The sequence below is a fragment of the Rhinoderma darwinii genome, chromosome 11 (genome assembly GCF_050947455.1).
Source record: "Rhinoderma darwinii isolate aRhiDar2 chromosome 11, aRhiDar2.hap1, whole genome shotgun sequence".
NCBI classification, from domain to species: Eukaryota; Metazoa; Chordata; class Amphibia; order Anura; family Rhinodermatidae; genus Rhinoderma; species Rhinoderma darwinii.
This window is the reverse complement of record NC_134697.1, coordinates 68,906,560-68,924,447: the sequence shown is the minus strand read 5'-3', so window position 1 is coordinate 68,924,447 and position 17,888 is coordinate 68,906,560. Positions and strand designations below refer to the sequence as shown.

The 17,888-nt window shown below is 39.5% G+C and overlaps 1 protein-coding gene across 2 annotated transcripts in view; it reads right to left on the bottom strand.

Annotated features, from left to right (window-relative positions):
• LDB3 (LIM domain binding 3) overlaps positions 1 to 17,888 on the bottom strand; it is a 157,199-nt gene that overhangs the window by 99,480 nt on the left and 39,831 nt on the right. For both annotated transcript variants that reach the window (XM_075841714.1, XM_075841713.1), the window contains exons 3-4: positions 17,237 to 17,388; positions 2,016 to 2,091 (exon numbers count right to left, since the gene is read on the bottom strand). In XM_075841714.1, coding sequence (XP_075697829.1) covers positions 2,016 to 2,091; positions 17,237 to 17,388 — 228 coding nt within the window. The remainder of the gene's footprint in view (positions 1 to 2,015; positions 2,092 to 17,236; positions 17,389 to 17,888) is intronic.

Here is a 17,888-nt window from a genome sequence, read left to right as displayed (position 1 = left end):
ATGAGTCCGCAACAAGTCCGCTACACGTCCGCAACAACCATTGTATGCTGCGGACACCAAATTCCGCTCCACAGCCTATGCTACGCAGCGGAATTGTCCGCAACGTGTAAACAAACCCAACTAAAAAGCTGTGGAAGACAATGGAAAAACGTGTACACTGCGGATTTCCGCTGCGGACTGTCCGCAGCGGAATTCCAGAGCAATTCCGCTACGTGTGGTCATGCCCTAAGAGTTCAGTGTCAGCGGGTCTTGTGAGTCATTGACACACAGGATCGAGCTGTTACCCATCACATCTAAGTTCTAATCAGGTCCGCGGCACTGACGGATTCAGGTCATTGCGAACGATACTGCTGCTCTATATACAGGATACACAGCAGCTGTAAAAAGTAAAAAGAATTTTTAATAAAAACAAATTTGAAAGTTGCACTAAACACACTGACTGACATTTTTTATTTTTGGTAAGAAAAATCACTTTCAAAGGTGTTCATAGCCTTTAATTGACTGCAATACCACACACAAGCTGTGGACAGGTGTAGCACTGTTTTTGGAAGAAAGCTGCCATGTTTTCTAATCCTGTACAACACCTTTAGGACTTGTTCACACAGTGCAGATTTTGCATGCATTTTTTTAAGTCAAAACCAGAATTGGAATCAGGAGAGCAGACCTGTTCACACGGAGTATTTTGAGGCAGATTTTGACTTGCTGGCAGAATACTCGCCGCGTTTTTCGCCCGCGGCCATTAAGCGCCACAGGCAAAAACCGCCGTGGAAAACTTGATATCTGCTTCCCTTTGTCAATGGGAGGTCAGAGACGGAAACGCTCGAAGAAAGGTCATGACGCTGCTTTTTCCCGCAAGCGGAAAAAAACACTTCCGCCTCCGAATAAAAACAATGGGGGCAATTTCAGGTGGTTTTTTGGCGCTGTTTCCGACGGGGTTTCCGCATCAAAAACAGCGCCAAAATACTCAGTGTGAACAAGCCCTAAGGCTTTCCTTTTATTTATTTCTTCTGTTTAGGTTCCGCCTCTGATTTTGGCTTAAAAAATAAATGAAAAATCTACAGCAAATCTGCACTGTGTCAACAAGGCCTAAAGCTATTTCAACCATTATAATGATCAACATAATATATGGGAATGTACAGTACATATATATTTGTAGCTTCACTCTATGTCCAAATGTGACAGACCACTGTAAACACGGCTCGGTTACAATCTTCTGGTAAAACATATTCTATATTTCTGTTTTTACAATCCAAGGAAACTGAAATCCGATTTATACCTGGAAATTAGGTGAGTCACTGAAGCAAAGGCACTTCCTCCACAAAAGAAGACACTACTAGTATAATTGGCACATGGTAGATTTGGGCACACGGTAGACCCAAGTTATGCCTCTAATTCCTGACAGTACATTTCTTTTGCTGTTTTTGGTGTATTTTTTTTCAGTTAGTTTTTATTGTGTGGAGTGCAGAGCGGTAAATCTAATGCTGCCTGGAAATCATTACCAATCAGGTTAGTTGCTGCTTGAAGCTCCTATCATGTCTTTTGAAAACCCATCATTACAACATGAATACCGTATGCTCATTAAAACATGAAAATCCCTACATGATTACATATAACAGCTTAGTGGAAATCTGTCAGCAGTTGTGAGCCCTCGAAACTGCTGACTGCTCTATATACACTGTAGGAAGGGTAGAGCAGCGTGACTATACTGGCCGAGTATATGGCACTCAGAGCAGAGGGACTGGCAGCCCTGAACATAAATGTGCCACCTCTATGGCACTTGTGATCGCGGCGCCGGGGACATTAATACGTAGATTTCCTGGTCATGGAACTTGGATGACAATCACCACAAATATAGTTATGCTTCACTCCTCATCCTGTTTATAGCGCTGTCAGAAGTTTTAAGGTTCCAAAACTGCTGACAGATGGCCTTTAACAAAAACTATTTGAAATAGACTACCGTAATGATAAATGTTTAAATATGTAATTTCTGTTGCCAAAAATGGTGAATAACGTACCTTCTGATGAGGAATTACTGGCATTGGCGAGTCCATGCGTGGTGTGGCTGTCGGAACTGGTCCTGGACGTTTGGACCTGTTTAGAGGAACACAAAATAAAAATTCAGATGTAAGAAAAGTGCTTGTGTCAATATATAGGAAAATGCTTTGCATTAAAGGGAATGTATCACCTATATATATTTTCCTAATTAAAACCAGACACTAAAACATATCTTTTTTTCTAGTGTATTTTTATATTCTTTTTTTTATTTGTATTTGTATTTTTATTTTTTATATATATATTATGTATTTTTATATTCTGATTGAATATTTTTGTATTCTATTTTCTGTACATGATAGTGGGGGCGGCCATCTTGCCTGAGCTGCTGTTAACAGCATTTAGAGATGTTTACAGCAGCCACATGGACAATAGGAACCTGTGAACGGAAGGGGACCCATTGACTTCTAGTGGAGCGTTCTCTAGGCATGCTCTGTCACCGGTGCAGAGGTCATTGTGCAGGGAGGGGAAGTGGGGAGCTGTGTCCATCATCTATTATCGATGGTGGATCCTGTGTTATCTATATAGAGTTGTTACCTGTAATCCTGCCTGTGATGATAATGAGATAACTGCTGAGAAGTGATCTCTACAGAACAGGAAGGGTCAGTATATTGTGTGACTCAGTGGCCAAAGTGAAAACGGTAGGATTTCTGGATTTTTTTTAAATATAGTGACATGGAAAATGTACAAAAAAAATCATCACCAAAAATTCTTTAAAAATATGTTTGACATAAAGACTTGATTTAAAGAATAGGTCATTTTCTGATGGCACATATTCTTTTAGCATTTACTTATATTTCCAAATACAGCTTCAAGTTCAATATGCCATGCGAACCTCAGTTCCTGTACCATGAATATTTGAAACAAGTTTTCCCTTATAAAATATAGGAAACTGGAGAGATTTAGGGGGTGGGACAATAGTGGATGCAGAGACCGAAGTTTCGCACAGGTGTTCATGCCTAAGGGGGCCCCTCTGCCAAATACGAAAACACCAGTATTATAAACGCCATATGCGAAGAGCGGGATCCTTGTTACATATTTGTCATTTGGACCCAGGAGAAAGTTACGCCTCTGGAAAGAATCCTATAAACTGTAATAGGGTTTTCTTCTTTTTTTTATTTTTTTTATTTTTTTATATATATATATATATATATAACTGGATTCAAAGGGGAAATCAGCACTGGTGGTTGTTGCAGTTTTGGCTTCTATAGCTACTAAGCCACAATATTTTACATTTATTATTCATTGCAAGAATTCTTTCTAGTCTTTACAATGATTATTGTACTCTATTATTATCACTACTATAATCTAGCACAGAACTACAATACATTGTGGAGTTTTTAGAAGATCAGAACGCATATACATATGGTGGTAGTACGCTCTGTACATACTTCGAGTTATACAGAGCCATAATAGGGCACCCAGAGACTACTAGGGGACCCTACTGAACCTCCATATGTCTCCATCGCGTTACATATTATGGAGCCATTTTACCCCAAGAGCATTGCTTCTAGAGGAGAATTTTTCTGCTACGCGGAGATAGTATTGAGCCACAGGCTACTCCGCATGCCAACATACAGCTTTTTGCATCTGTGCATCGTCTACATCTAAAAAGCTTCCACACAATACACGTGTCCATAGCTGTCTGGCTGCTTTTTATCTCCCCTGGGGCATACAGTGAAGGAAATAAGTATTTGATCCCTTGCTGATTTTTTTAGTTTGCCCACTGTCAAAGACATGAACAGTCTAGAATTTTTAGGCTAGGTTAATTTTACCAGTGAGAGATAGATTATATATATATATATATATATATATATATATATATATATATATAAAATAAAAAAAAGAAAATCACATAGTCAAAATTATATATATTTATTTGCATTGTGAACAGAGAAATAAGTATTTGATCCCTTTGGCAAACAAGACTTAATACTTGGTGGCAAAACCCTTGTTGGCAAGCACAGCAGTCAGAAGCTCTTTGTAGTTGATGATGAGGTTTGCACAAATGCTAGATGGAATTTTGGCACACTCCTCTTTGCAGATCATCTGTAAATCATTAAGATTTCGAGGCTGTCGCTTGGCAACTCGGATCTTCAGCTCCCTCCATAAGTTTTTGATGGGATTAAGGTCTGGAGACTGGCTAGGCCACTCCATGACCTTAATGTGCTTCTTTTTGAGCCACTCCTTTGTTGCCTTTGCTGTATGTTTCGGGTCATTGTCATGCTGGAAGACCCAGCCACGAGCCATTTTTAATGTCCTGGTGGAGGGAAGGAGGTTGTCACTCAGGATTTGACGGTACATGGCTCCATCCATTCTCCCATTGATGCGGTGAAGTAGTCCTGTGCCCTTAGCAGAGAAACACCCCCAAAACATAATGTTTCCACCTCCATGCTTGACAGTGGGGACGGTGTTCTTTGGGTCATAGGCAGCATTTCTCTTCCTCCAAACACGGCGAGTTGAGTTAATGCCAAAGAGCTCAATTTTAGTCTCATCTGACCACAGCACCTTCTCCCAATCACTCTCAGAATCATCCAGATGTTCATTTGCAAACTTCAGACGGGCCTGTACATGTGCCTCCTTGAGCAGGGGGACCTTGCGGGCACTGCAGGATTTTAATCCATTACGGCGTAATGTGTTACCAATGGTTTTCTTGGTGACTATGGTACCAGCTGCCTTGAGATCATTAACAAGTTCCCCCCGTGTAGTTTTCGGCTGAGCTCTCACCTTCCTCAGGATCAAGGATACCCCATGAGGTGAGATTTTGCATGAAGCCCCAGATCGATGTAGATTGACAGTCATTTTGTATGTCTTCCATTTTCTTACTATTGCACCAACAGTTGTCTCCTTCTCACCCAGCATCTTACTTATGGTTTTGTAGCCCATTCCAGCCTTGTGCAGGTCTATGATCTTGTCCCTGACATCCTTAGAAAGCTCTTTGGTCTTGCCCATGTTGTAGAGGTTAGAGTCAGACTGATTAATTGAGTCTGTGGACAGGAGACTTTTATACAGGTGACCATTTAAGACAGCTGTCTTTAATACAGGCACCAAGTTGATTTGGAGCGTGTAACTGGTCTGGAGGAGGCTGAACTCTTAATGGTTGGTAGGGGATCAAATACTTATTTCTCTGTGCACAATGCAAATAAATATATATCATTTTGACTATGTGATTTTCTGTTTTTTTTTTTAAATATAATCTATCTCTCACTGGTAAAATTAACCTAGCCTAAAAATTCTAGACTGTTCATGACTTTGACAGTGGGCAAACTTACAAAATCAGCAAGGGATCAAATACTTATTTCCTTCACTGTATATGGACCACTAAACCACTAGAGTAATCCCAGGGAAGCACCAGTGACATAGTTTTCTGAGGGGAGATGAAAAGCAGTCCAGGAATAGAGCATCAGGAAGCGCTGTACCCGGGGTCACCAGCCCTGGGAAAGCAGCTGAAGTAATTGCCCCTATATGGACATTTACATCAGGAGCTTCCACAGAGCTGGTGTCCCCAGGCAGAGGAATCATCAGGAAGCATTTTGCCTGGGGAATCTGACCCTCAGAAAGCCCCTGACATTGCTGTCCATGTATGGACCGTTCCATCAGAAGCTTCCCAAAGGCCGGTGTCCCCGGACAGAGGACCATCAGTAAGTGCTCTGCCAGGAAGCGCTGGGTCATGAGGAGATTTATGGAATCAACTAACTTGATAGATATATGGAGGGTACATAATCCCATAATCCGGCAGAGAGAGAATATACCGATTTATCTAATGTACATGATAACTGGTCTAGGATTGGCCTCCTTCTCGCATCTCCCTACCTAACGTCAAGAGACTCAAGCAGCATGGTCTGTGAGATAATTATATCAGACGATGCTCCTGTATCTATTGGCATAGAAGGTTTCGGGAAGCAATCACAATATGGGATATGGACTTTCCCAAGGGGACTGGAACATGATAAAAAATTTCAGGAACTGATATTCAGTGAATGGGAAATTTTTAAGCTTGATAACAAAAGTCATGAAGATCAACCAATCCTTGTGTGGGAAACTGCAAAGGCAGTACATAGAGGCAAAATTATGACATACACAGTAAAAACTAAAAGCAAAATATATTAATTTGAGCAATATACAGTATACAGTGGAAGAAATAAGTATTTGATCCCTTGCTGATTTTGTAAGTTTGCCCACCATCAAAGTCATGAACAGTCTAGAATTTTTAGGCTAGGTTAATTTTACCAGTGAGAGATAGATTTTATAAAAAAAAAAAAAGAAAATCACATTGTCAAAATGATATATATTTATTTGCATTGTGCACAGAGAAATAAGTATTTGATCCCCTACCAACCATTAAGAGTTCAGCCTCCTCCAGACCAGTTACACGCTCCAAATCAACTTGGTGCCTGCAGCTGTCTTAAATGGTCACCTGTATAAAAGACTCCTGTCCACAGACTCAATTAATCAGTCTGACTCTAACCTCTACAACATGGGCAAGACCAAAGAGCTTTCTAAGGATGTCAGGGACAAGATCATAGACCTGCACAAGGCTGGAATGGGCTACAAAACCATAAGTAAGATGCTGGGTGAGAAGGAGACAACTGTTGGTGCAATAGTAAGAAAATGGAAGACATACAAAATGACTGTCAATCGACATCGATCTGGGGCTCCATGCAAAATCTCACCTCGTGGGGTATCCTTGATCCTGAGGAAGGTGAAAGCTCAGCCGAAAACTACACGGGGGGAACTTGTTAATGATCTCAAGGCAGCTGGGACCACAGTCACCAAGAAAACCATTGGTAACACATTATGCCGTAATGGATTAAAATCCTGCAGTGCCCGCAAGGTCCCCCTGCTCAAGAAGGCACATGTACAGGCCCGTCTGAAGTTTGCAAATGAACATCTGGATGATTATGAGAGTGATTGGGAGAAGGTGCTGTGGTCAGATGAGACTAAAATTTAGCTCTTTGGCATTAACTCAACTCGCCGTGTTTGGAGGAAGAGAAATGCTGCCTATGACCCAAACAACACCATCCCCACTGTCAAGCATGGAGGTGGAAACATTATGTTTTGGGGGTGTTTCTCAGGACTACTTCACCGCATGAATGGGAGAATGGATGGAGCCATGTACCGTCAAATCCTGAGTGACAACCTCCTTCCCTCCACCAGGACATTAAAAATGGCTCGTGGCTGAGTCTTCCAGCACGACAATTACCTGAAACATACAGCCAAGGCAACAAAGGAGTGGCTCAAAAAGAAGCACATTAAGGTCATGGAGTGGCCTAGCCAGTCTCCAGACCTTAATCCCATCAAAAACTTATGGAGGGAGCTGAAGATCCGAGTTGCCAAGCGACAGCCTCGAAATCTTAATGATTTACAGATGATCTGCAAAGAGGAGTGGGCCAAAATTCCATCTAACATGTGTGCAAACCTCATCATCAACTACTAAAAATGTCTGACTGCTGTGCTTGCCAACAAGGGTTTTGCCACCAAGTATTAAGTCTTGTTTGCCAAAGGGATCAAATACTTATTTCTCTGTGCACAATTCAAATAAATATATATAATTTTGACAATGACATTTTTTTTTTTTTTTTTATATAATCTATCTCTCACTGGTAAAATTAACCTAGCCTAAAAATTCTAGACTGTTCATGTCTTTGACAGTGGGCAAACTTACAAAATCAGCAAGGGATCAAATACTTATTTCCTTCACTGTATATAAAGAAACTATTGTAGAACATAAAAGAAATCCAACAATAGAGAACAAAAATAAAATGCTAGAATATAACGCCATGTTGGAATACCATTTAGAAGTGCTAGACAGGAATTTTATAACAAAAAGATAGAAAAGATTCTTTCTCTGGGGAAATAAATCTGGGAAACTACTTTCAAATCTGATAAAAACAGGAGCTGGCCCAGGCCATATAGGGGTCCTAAAGAACGAAAAAGGAGATAAAATAACACATAATAAGGGATTAAATGAAATTATTACAGATTATTATAAGAAACTATATGAAGGAAAGCAAGTGTCCATGGAAAATATAAATCAATATCTCGATAATGTGGCTATGCCTTCAATAACGCAGGATCAGTTTAACCAGTTAGGACCCCCGATAACAAGACAGGAGGTCTATGAAACAAATAAAAATGACCCGAAGCAAAAGGCCCCCGGAACCAGACGGGTACACCTCAGAGTTTTTTTTAAATTAATCTCACGGAAGGTGGGAGATAGTTTGACTGAAGTATATAATAAGCTTTTCAAAGAAGCTGCAGTAATGGAATCTGGTAATATTGCCCATATCAAGGTGATCCCCACTAAAAAAGGTGATCCATTAGATCCGGCTCCATATTGGCCAATTTCATGAATTACCGTTAATGTCAAGATGTAATCAATGATACTGGCAGACAGACTGGCAAATGTACTTCCTAGCATCATCCATTAAACACAGAATGGGTTTATAAAAGGAAGCCACGGGGTGAGAAATATTAGAAAAGTACTTGGTGTTCTGGATTGGGCCAGGGCCAGGCCATTCTTGTTGCAAAGTGTGGCAGTAATCTCTTTTGATGTGGAGAAAGCATTTGAGAGAGTGGCCTAGCCCTGATTCAACAAAGTGATGGAAAATATAGGGATAAGGGGTTATTTCTTAAGAGCAATCAATTCTATGTATCACCACCCATATGCACAAGTTGTCACAAAGGAAGATATCGCAAAAAAATTTAGGTTGTATCGGAACTCCAGACAAGGATGCCCTTTGTCGCCATTATTATTTAATTTAGCTATTGAGCTATAAGCCTGATCTATTTCTCAGACTCCGCAGATAAGAGGTTTAAAAGCTGGTGAAGAGGAAGTAAAAATAGCACTATTTGCGGATGGTCTGGTTTTGTTTGTACACAACATTAAGGCGTAAATCTGTAGAATATTAGAAATAATGCACAAGTTTGAAAATTTAGCGGGATATAAAATTAATAGCACTGAAACTGAGGTTTTATTGTCAGATAAACAAATGGATACTAGCTGGAATCGGGAGATTTGACTGAACATTGTAGAGAATAGATTTAAATATTTAGGTGTCTATATTGGGTGGGATATGCATGATATTTATAGGTTGAATTTTACGTCACTGTTGGATGATGCTAGGAAGGAATTTGTTCTGTGGAAGGATTTGCCCTTATTACTGTACGGCAGGAAAAATCTAATAAAGATGGTGATCTTTCCAGGTTACGGCTTGAAATGATTCCACTTTTATTGAGACATAATGATGTAAATAATATCAACAAAGCCTTTGAAAAGTTTCTGTGGAGACATAAAAAATCTCGTATGTCGATAAAAAACTTTTCCTAATATTTTTTCCTGATATTAGGGCATACAATATTGCATGTATTTCAAGATATGTGTAAAGTCCGTGGTCGCTGACCACGAACTCCTTCCATCCGGTCGACGCCCTTCTTTCCAGCGATGTCTGCACATGCGGCTGTCCTGTTCCACAGTGACCACCAGAGTGCGCTCTCGAGCTCAGTCCAGCCTTAAAGAGCCAGGTGTGAGATTGAGCTGATTGCTCCCAGAGCACCCTGGACTATAAGAAGGGCTCTGCCCCTCCCTGTATTGCCTGAGCTTTGTTGTCGTTACTCTAGTTTGTCTCTGCAAATGGTCTCCTAGTGTCTTCCAGTTCCCAGTGTTTCCTGTTCCTGCTACCTGTAACCTGTATCCCGTGCTATCCTGGTCAAGTACCGTATTGAGTTGGAGTCGTGATGTGCTGTGTTCCACGCCAATCCTGTTACACCATGCCTGGTGTCTGCCTGCTGCCAAAGTCCCTTCCGAGCCTGCCTCGCTACTGTCTGAAGCAACCACAGGTACACCTATACGAACTATAGACTTTTACCTGTGTCCTGTTGGCCAGCTGCCATACCGTTAAGGTGGTACGGCCAAGTGGGTCCAGACCCAACGTGACAGTATACCATAGAATGGGTAAACGGTAACAATAAATTTGTCAATCCAAAGATCGATAAGTAATTAATGGCATCAGAGTCCCTGAGTTTATATTTGCATTAGTCCTCTGGGGTGGGTTCTTCTGGGAACGGGTCCTTGTTTTTTTTGAGGGACTCCAAAGTAGTATGCAGGTTGCTGAGAAAAAGTTCTTGATTTGTCTTATAGTTTGTCGGGGCTCCTGACTATTGGTGAATATTTAAAAATTAAAGGTAATCAGGAGAGTATTGGCAGGACAAAGAGATGGTCTCAAAAAGGTATTTGCAGAATTTTAGACCTGATAGATGAACAAAATAGAGAATTTAAAACCTTTGGCCAAGTTAAGGACCAATATGGTCTTGAGCAAGGCAATTTTTTTGCAATATTTACAACTAGGCAATACAATAAGTAAAGAGGGAAATTTGCAAAAACTCCTAGGAACTAATCAAACATAATTTATCTGTATAATAAGAGGCATGCACGGTAGTCCATCAATTGCATTCAATAGACGGAGACTGCGGGTAAAGGATGATAACAAATGTATAAAGAATATAGTACAAAGATGGAAAAGGGATTTAGATACACAGTTCTCGGATGTGGAAGTGGAAGAATGTTTGTTAAAGGGTTGGGCACGAGTTAGTAGGGCTACGTCAGCTGAAGAAATGCAGTGGATCGTAGGAGCTAGACTATATAGGGCATTTAATATACCATATGAAAATGATATATTCAATTATATACGACAATGCCCGAAGTGTGTTGAAGCTAATGCAGCTTGGTTCATTGCTTTTGCTCATGCTCGGCAATTAGAAGGTTATGGACTTCGGTATAAATATATATGAGCTACATATTAAATAACGATATAAAATTAGATGAATGGATGTGTCTGTTACAGTTTAACCTAGGAGAAAGCGATAGCCATCTCTCCGATTTAGTACATTTAATGCACCTTCCAAAAGCCATAACTTTTTAATTTTTCGGTTGATATAGTCCTATGAGGGCTTGATTTTTGCAGGATGAGTTGTAGTTTTTTGTAGCACCATTTATTGTACCATATAATGTACTAGGAAATGGGAAAAAAATTATTTGGTGGGTAGAAAATGAGAAAATGAGAAAAACAGCGATTCCTCCATTGTTTCTATGCGCTTCGTTTTTATGTAATTCACTGTGCAATTAAAACAACATGTTAACTTTATTCTGCGGGTCAATACAATTACGGCGATACCAAATTTAGAAACCGCAGCGAACTGTGAAAATTAAAATTTATTTTGTGTCGCCAAATTCTGAGATCCATAACTTTTTTATTTTTCCGTCGATTAATTAGTATGAGGACTTATTTTTTACGGGATAAGCTGTCGTTTTTAATGCTACCATTTTGGGGTACATGAGAGATTTTAATCACTTTTTATTCTATTTTTTGTGGGAGATGAGGTGACCAAAAAAATATAGATTCTGGCGTTTAATGGGTTAAACGAGCGGGATCGCGCTCGAGTGCGATCCCACTCGTTACTATGAAGTGTCAGCTGTGACATACAGCCAACACCCGCAGTGTTTGGAGCAGGCTCAGCCCCTACGATACTTCCCCTACCCAGCTATGACGTAGCCATACGTCAAATGTCGAGAAGACGTGAAAAGAGTGATATCTAGCAAATGAGAGGAAAGGAAAAAGGGGAGAACGGACCACGGACAGGATGGGGGGCTGTGGGGTGGGGGAGGAGGGGGGTTTATGGTTAAAGCGTATTAGCAATAATCTTTGTCAAGAGGAAATAGTTGTATGTATATGATTCCACCTGCGAGTGGATCATGTTTTATATAGATGGAAAATCGAATAAAGTGTTTATAAAAATAAAAAAAAAAGAGCTTTCCCAGGGCTGTTGTTCCTGGGCAGAGTAAGCATCAGGAAGCTCTCTGCCCAGGGATACTGGCCCTGGGGAAGCTCTTGACGTCAGTGTCCATATATGAGCAGTAACGTCAGTATCTTCCCCAGGACCAGAGGACCAGGGTAGAGGATCAGGTAACGCTCTGCCTGCGGGTTGAGAGGGTGTTGCAGCTGTTTGGGTGACATATCCCACTGTATGACTAAACAGTGGAGTGCGTTGCAGCCTTTTGCTGGAGGTATACGTCGGGAGTCCCGACGTACAGTATACCTCCAACGGAAGGCAATAACACGATGAGAAGCAGGGCTTAAAGGAATTTTATTGTAGTATTTTTATATGTATGCTTCTTATACTTTTCATATTTTCTCTACATTTTATGCTAAAAATATACACAGTAGTTCCATAGTAGAACTAATATATAAGTATATGCTTACAAGGGTAATCACATCTAAGACATGGGCTGTTACCATAACACCTATAGGAATCAATGGAGAGAGCCAAGAACATTCACGGCCACCACCTCTCCATTGATTCTCCACCTGGATGCGCAAGCTGGTGACTGCACCACCAGGCAGGAAAGAGTTGGGTGACACCCATTCTCCATATAGGTACGTGTCCCAGAGCTGGGACCTGCTACTAGTAGACATTTATGGCATATCCCATGGATGTGCCATAATTGTCTTACATGGGAATACCTATTTAATTCGCTGGTCCCCACAAGCAGAAGTTAAATAAAGTAGAGAGGTGAAAATAGACTAAGAACGTCTGAGTGGTATTCATTATTCCTATTAATTTATTGTAGTTCAGGGTAGTCAGTCAACGAAGCAGAACTGGAAACACCAAAACGGTGAATCAACGAGTCTTCTTATTAAAACTGAAAAACAAGTGGTCAGCGGACTATTTCAGTCACAAAGTAAAGTGATTGCTTTGAACTGTTCCCTGCCATATAAATGATGAGCACTAGCAATCATTCAATTTTTCATTGAAAAAATTGCTGTGCTTATTGCAAATTCTTAAAAGGATTTTCAATCTTTGACTTATTGTAGTATTTCCCATATATATGTGATATACTTTATGTTATACGTTATTATATGCTATATACATAGCATATCCTACAATTGGCTCTCTTTTATTAATGGTTTTACCGGGTATTTCACCTTTGTCAGGTAAATCATATACTATGTAGAATACAACATTTTCGAACCTTCTAATATTTAACTCCTAACAATTTTTAAGATCTCTTTCAATCACTGAATGGGCACATTTATTGTTCACCCCAAGCGAATGAAAAACAGTCCTGGTCATATGATGATCAGTCAGGTGCATGACTCGTTACAGTACATTTTCAGAGCTTTCTCATGTAATAAGCTATGCTTCTATATAATCATTATGGGACCAGGACAGGTTTTCAGCCACTGGAAGTAAACATGAACATTCTCATTCAATTCAACCGCTACAAGCAGAGATCTGGAAAACCACAAAGAATTGATACACAAAGTTGATTAGAAAATTGTACAACTTTTCATTATACATTATATAAAAGCATTTTTTTTCCCACTGAAATCAGAAAACAGAAAAAAAAAACGTGAAAAAAAGTTTGAATGGAGCCGTAATAGGGTCCACAAGGCCTCTACTGTACATAAATAATCGAACTTGGAAAAAACTCGGGATCTTGGTACCAGCGCTGCTGACATCAGGCAAGGATAAGTAGGTTTAGTTTCAAAATGATTTATTTGGCTACGCGCTTCGACGCTGAACCAGCGTCTTCTTCAGGCCATTTATAAAATTAGTTGCAGAAGACGCTGGTTCAGCGCCAAAATGTGTAGCCAAAAAAATCTCTATAAAATTGAACTTACTCGCCCTTGCCTGATGTCAGCAGCACTGGTACCAAGTTCAAGAGTTTTTTTTCAAGTTTGATTATATAGCCTAAGCGGAGACAGTCTACCAGCAGGGGAATAGCTGCAGCTGTATTTGTCATCCACCTCCTTGTCTACACCAGTGTTGTGCCTGAGATTGCACATTTCCTCCAGGTGAGCATAGTTGCTCCTCTTTTCTACTATTATCACCCTGGGTGACCTGCACTATGTGACGCTCTGCACATTTTCTCTTTTAGATTCATCTTCTGTACATACAGAGGAATATAAAGATTTTTTCTGTCGGATTCCACATGAATCTGATGTATGAATGTATGAATGAACATGTATGAACATATATGTACAAAAAGTATCCTCCCCTAGAAGCATTTCGTCTGACGGCTACATGAATTGCTGTACAGGCTCCGTGCCAGTGAGAATAAGCCCTAAAGTGACTATTTTTGCTTGAAGTGACTTTTTTTATTTTTTAACCAAAGCAGTCAATAAATATAGTTGTGCTAAAGTGTCAGTTTTTATGATTTTCCATGCTGTGTAACTGTCACAAAGCCATGTCTTATTGGGCAAAAGTTAGTAGCTGAAACATCATATACATTGAACAATTCACATTTTCACATTGCCAATATCTGCATAGCACTGAATGATGTCAGAGAGGGTGCTTAGTTTTTGCAACTTCTCCTGTGCAGCCCAGTAACATGCAACCATATTGTTATTCTCTGTGGGGAAGCAGTGTTCCCATCTCGGACATTTATGGCATGTCCACAGGAAACCGGTAGCACAGCCAGCTACGCTATTTCCGGAACTCTAGAGCATGGGAGACAGCGTGGCTCGCAATGCTATATTGTTTTCCGTAACTCCCATTCCCTTCTCTGGGGGTTTGGAAACAACGTAGCAAAACTCACTTGGCTGTTTCCGAAAAACCAAGCCACCGTATAACTGGAGCCCAGCGGCAGAAGGTAGATTCGTGACACACCTCTAGGACGAGGCTCCCCTATCCCCCATCCTGTCAGACATTTATGGCATATCCTTTGGATATGCCATAAACTTCCAAGATGGGAAAACCGCTTTCAGGACTTGTAGCACCTTCGAACCTTGTATTTGAGGGACCAAAGTGTTAAATGTTACATGATCCTAGTAGATTCTGAAAATTTTCAGAGTTTCACTTTAAGGTATCATTTCAACCACACAGTTGGTTCAATGTGTTCCTGTTTATGAAGGGAAGGCTTGCATAAGAGATTTTTCCACATTTAAAAATATAAAATAAAAATGACATTTTTTTTTCGTGCAATCGTGCATCTGGACAAAAATAGTATGGCTCTCAAACCCGATCTTTGCATCAAGTAAACAGAAATTCAATGTGTACATTTTTTAATTCTTAAACTAGTTTTTAAATTCAACTTGGTCTTCAAGATTTTATGTTAATTCTAGTTTTATGTAATTTTAGTATGACGAGCCTTATTGCTTTCACGGCTGATCAAATGGGCCATCCATCTCTTTCCCTAGGGAATGCAGGGACCATTTTAATGTTTATCCAAGCAAGAGGCTCGTTCATACGTGAAGTGTCACAGCCCCTCTATTCTACAGATTGGTGGGAGTACCGGGAGTCTGACCTATCCCAAGGATAAGCGATCATGTATATTCCCAGAAATAAACTTTTAATTTTCTTTTTAAACTGGGACTCTTCTAAAGGACAGGTAAGCAAATTTGTCCACATCATCAATGACTGAAGGTCTGAACTGTAATTTTGTATAACGCACACATTAATTCATTAATAATTAGATGTTACGTTTACCTACAGTATATAGAGGTGAGTTTCCTCTAAATACATTTTTCATAGATGCCGCAAATAAATAATTTGTTGATCACCTCTGCTCCCCCTGCCTCCTATTGTACCAGTAGTACTTTTATGTGTGGGTTTGTCCGTCCACAATTTCAAGGTTTATGTTGTGAATAGAAACACTTAAGAATTATAAATAATCTGCCCTCTGTTCTTTAGAGCTTGGCTTATTGTGAAGTCCATTTTCAACCATCCTTTGAAGCTACAAATAATGAGAAATTGTTTGGAGCAAAACCTATAACATTTTTCTATTTATTTCTGCTTGTTAGAGCTAAAGTGGTGTTAAGTGAACTATACGTATTGTCTGCTTTAAAAAAACAACAATTTTTTATACCACTAAATATTTGCTGAGATTTTGTTGTGTATTTTCTATTGCTGTCTTGATTCCTATATTTTGTAAGATTGTGTCTTGGATAGCTTGTTTTCTTATTACAAGAAGTGGTTGAACATGAACAGTTTCCATTAAGCTTCTTTTATCCAGATAAAAAGAAACACAACACCCAACCCAGCTATTTCCACAAATGGCCCTTATGGTGCATACATGTATAACTGCAAAGCTACACGCGAAACGCACGTCGGGGCGTCGCTCTGAACCACCTGGACCACACTTCACCTATGGGTAAGGCACTTGGCCTTTGATCTGTTGATGGGACTCTGTGTTTACAAAATTAGTTTTGGGGAATTTTACCTTTGGGCATTAAAACTTGGTCTGTGTGTGCTTACCTGCAACACTGACTGTCATTATACACTATACGAACTATGGCTCATCCCCCCTTTGTGTGAACATGTTCATTGACTGTGTTTGTGATATATCTCATACTTCTATGGGTACCAGGTACTCTTTATGCTGGCATTTGGCATTTTTTCGTATTCTTAACTTGAGTACCTTTTGAGTAAGTGCTCTGCATTGTTGCACTGATACCAACCATACAGGTTTTTTGCATTAGTCCCAGAAATAACCCACAACACCATATCGGTCCTTAGTGGTTCTTACATAGTCCAATATATGTTGGATCCTTTATACAAATTTTTAATCTTGTAAATTGTGTATTGTGTATTTCCATGTACCAATAAAGATTGTGATTTTCTATTTTCATATAATTCATAGTTCATGACTCCTTGTGTTCTCTTTTTGTGCTCATGTATAACTGCAAGTTCTAGTGAATACTGAAATAACAAAGTCAAAAAAACATGAATGAAACGCAATAAGAATATTTTCTTCGTTATATGTTCTGTAGTCAGATCATTGTAGATCTTTATAATTGAAGCCTTGCAGATTGATTAAGATGTAGGCAAAGAGGATCATCTTTAATTTACGATTTTAAAGGTCTTCGGAGACAATAGATCCTCATACACATAAGATATTTGGCTGGTCCCCCAGAAATCTTGTTTTAATCTTGACAGAATACGTATGAGCACCTTCAGACAAACTAGGCAGTCTTCTAACAAATGAGTAGCTTGCAGGATTAGTACTTAGACGATTCTGATGAAGACACCAAATGATGGATATTGTTCCATAACAAGTTAAAGTATATAGAGAGATTACCGAATGGTAGGTTGAAGTCACCACGTTATGATTAATCTACCTTGTACGGTATTATTCATTATAGTTGATGTTTCAGGTAATTCATAGCTACAAGTGAAGACTTACTTTTGTAGGGTGAGGTTCAGATTGTAGCTAGCAGACTTGATCTTATTCTGGGCTTCTAAGTGTGTCATGCCATCTGTGCTTACTCCATCGATGGCCGCCACCAAGTCCCCCTGGTTTACACTGGATTGTGCTGCTTTACTGCCTGGAGTTACCTGGTGGAAAAACATTAAAATAATGAAATCATGTGAAATTAGTGATACATTTAAAAAATAATGTACAAAATGTTACATGATGCATTTATTAGAAAATTTAGATATTATACTACTGCTATAGATTTACATGAGGGGCATCAATGACCTTATATTTGTGAGAATGGTGATCTAAGTAAAATCATGTATGGTATGGATTGTTATAGGAAATATTGCGAATATCATCAGATAAGCTGCCTTTAAAAAATAAAGCATAGATTTTTTAATAGGGAAACAGCTCCCACACTAATGACTTTATTCAGATACTTAAGAAAATAAAACTACTTAGAAGGAATTTCAGCAATGTGTGTTATTAACCTCTCAACGTAATATTTAAAGTCTGCTGTTTATTTTCATTCTTAAAGTACTCTTCAGCTCACATATTGGTGAACTTAAGAACTCAAAGTAATGAGAAGACAGAAATAGTACTTATGGACAGAGCGTCACTGGTTTGTTGCTTCATT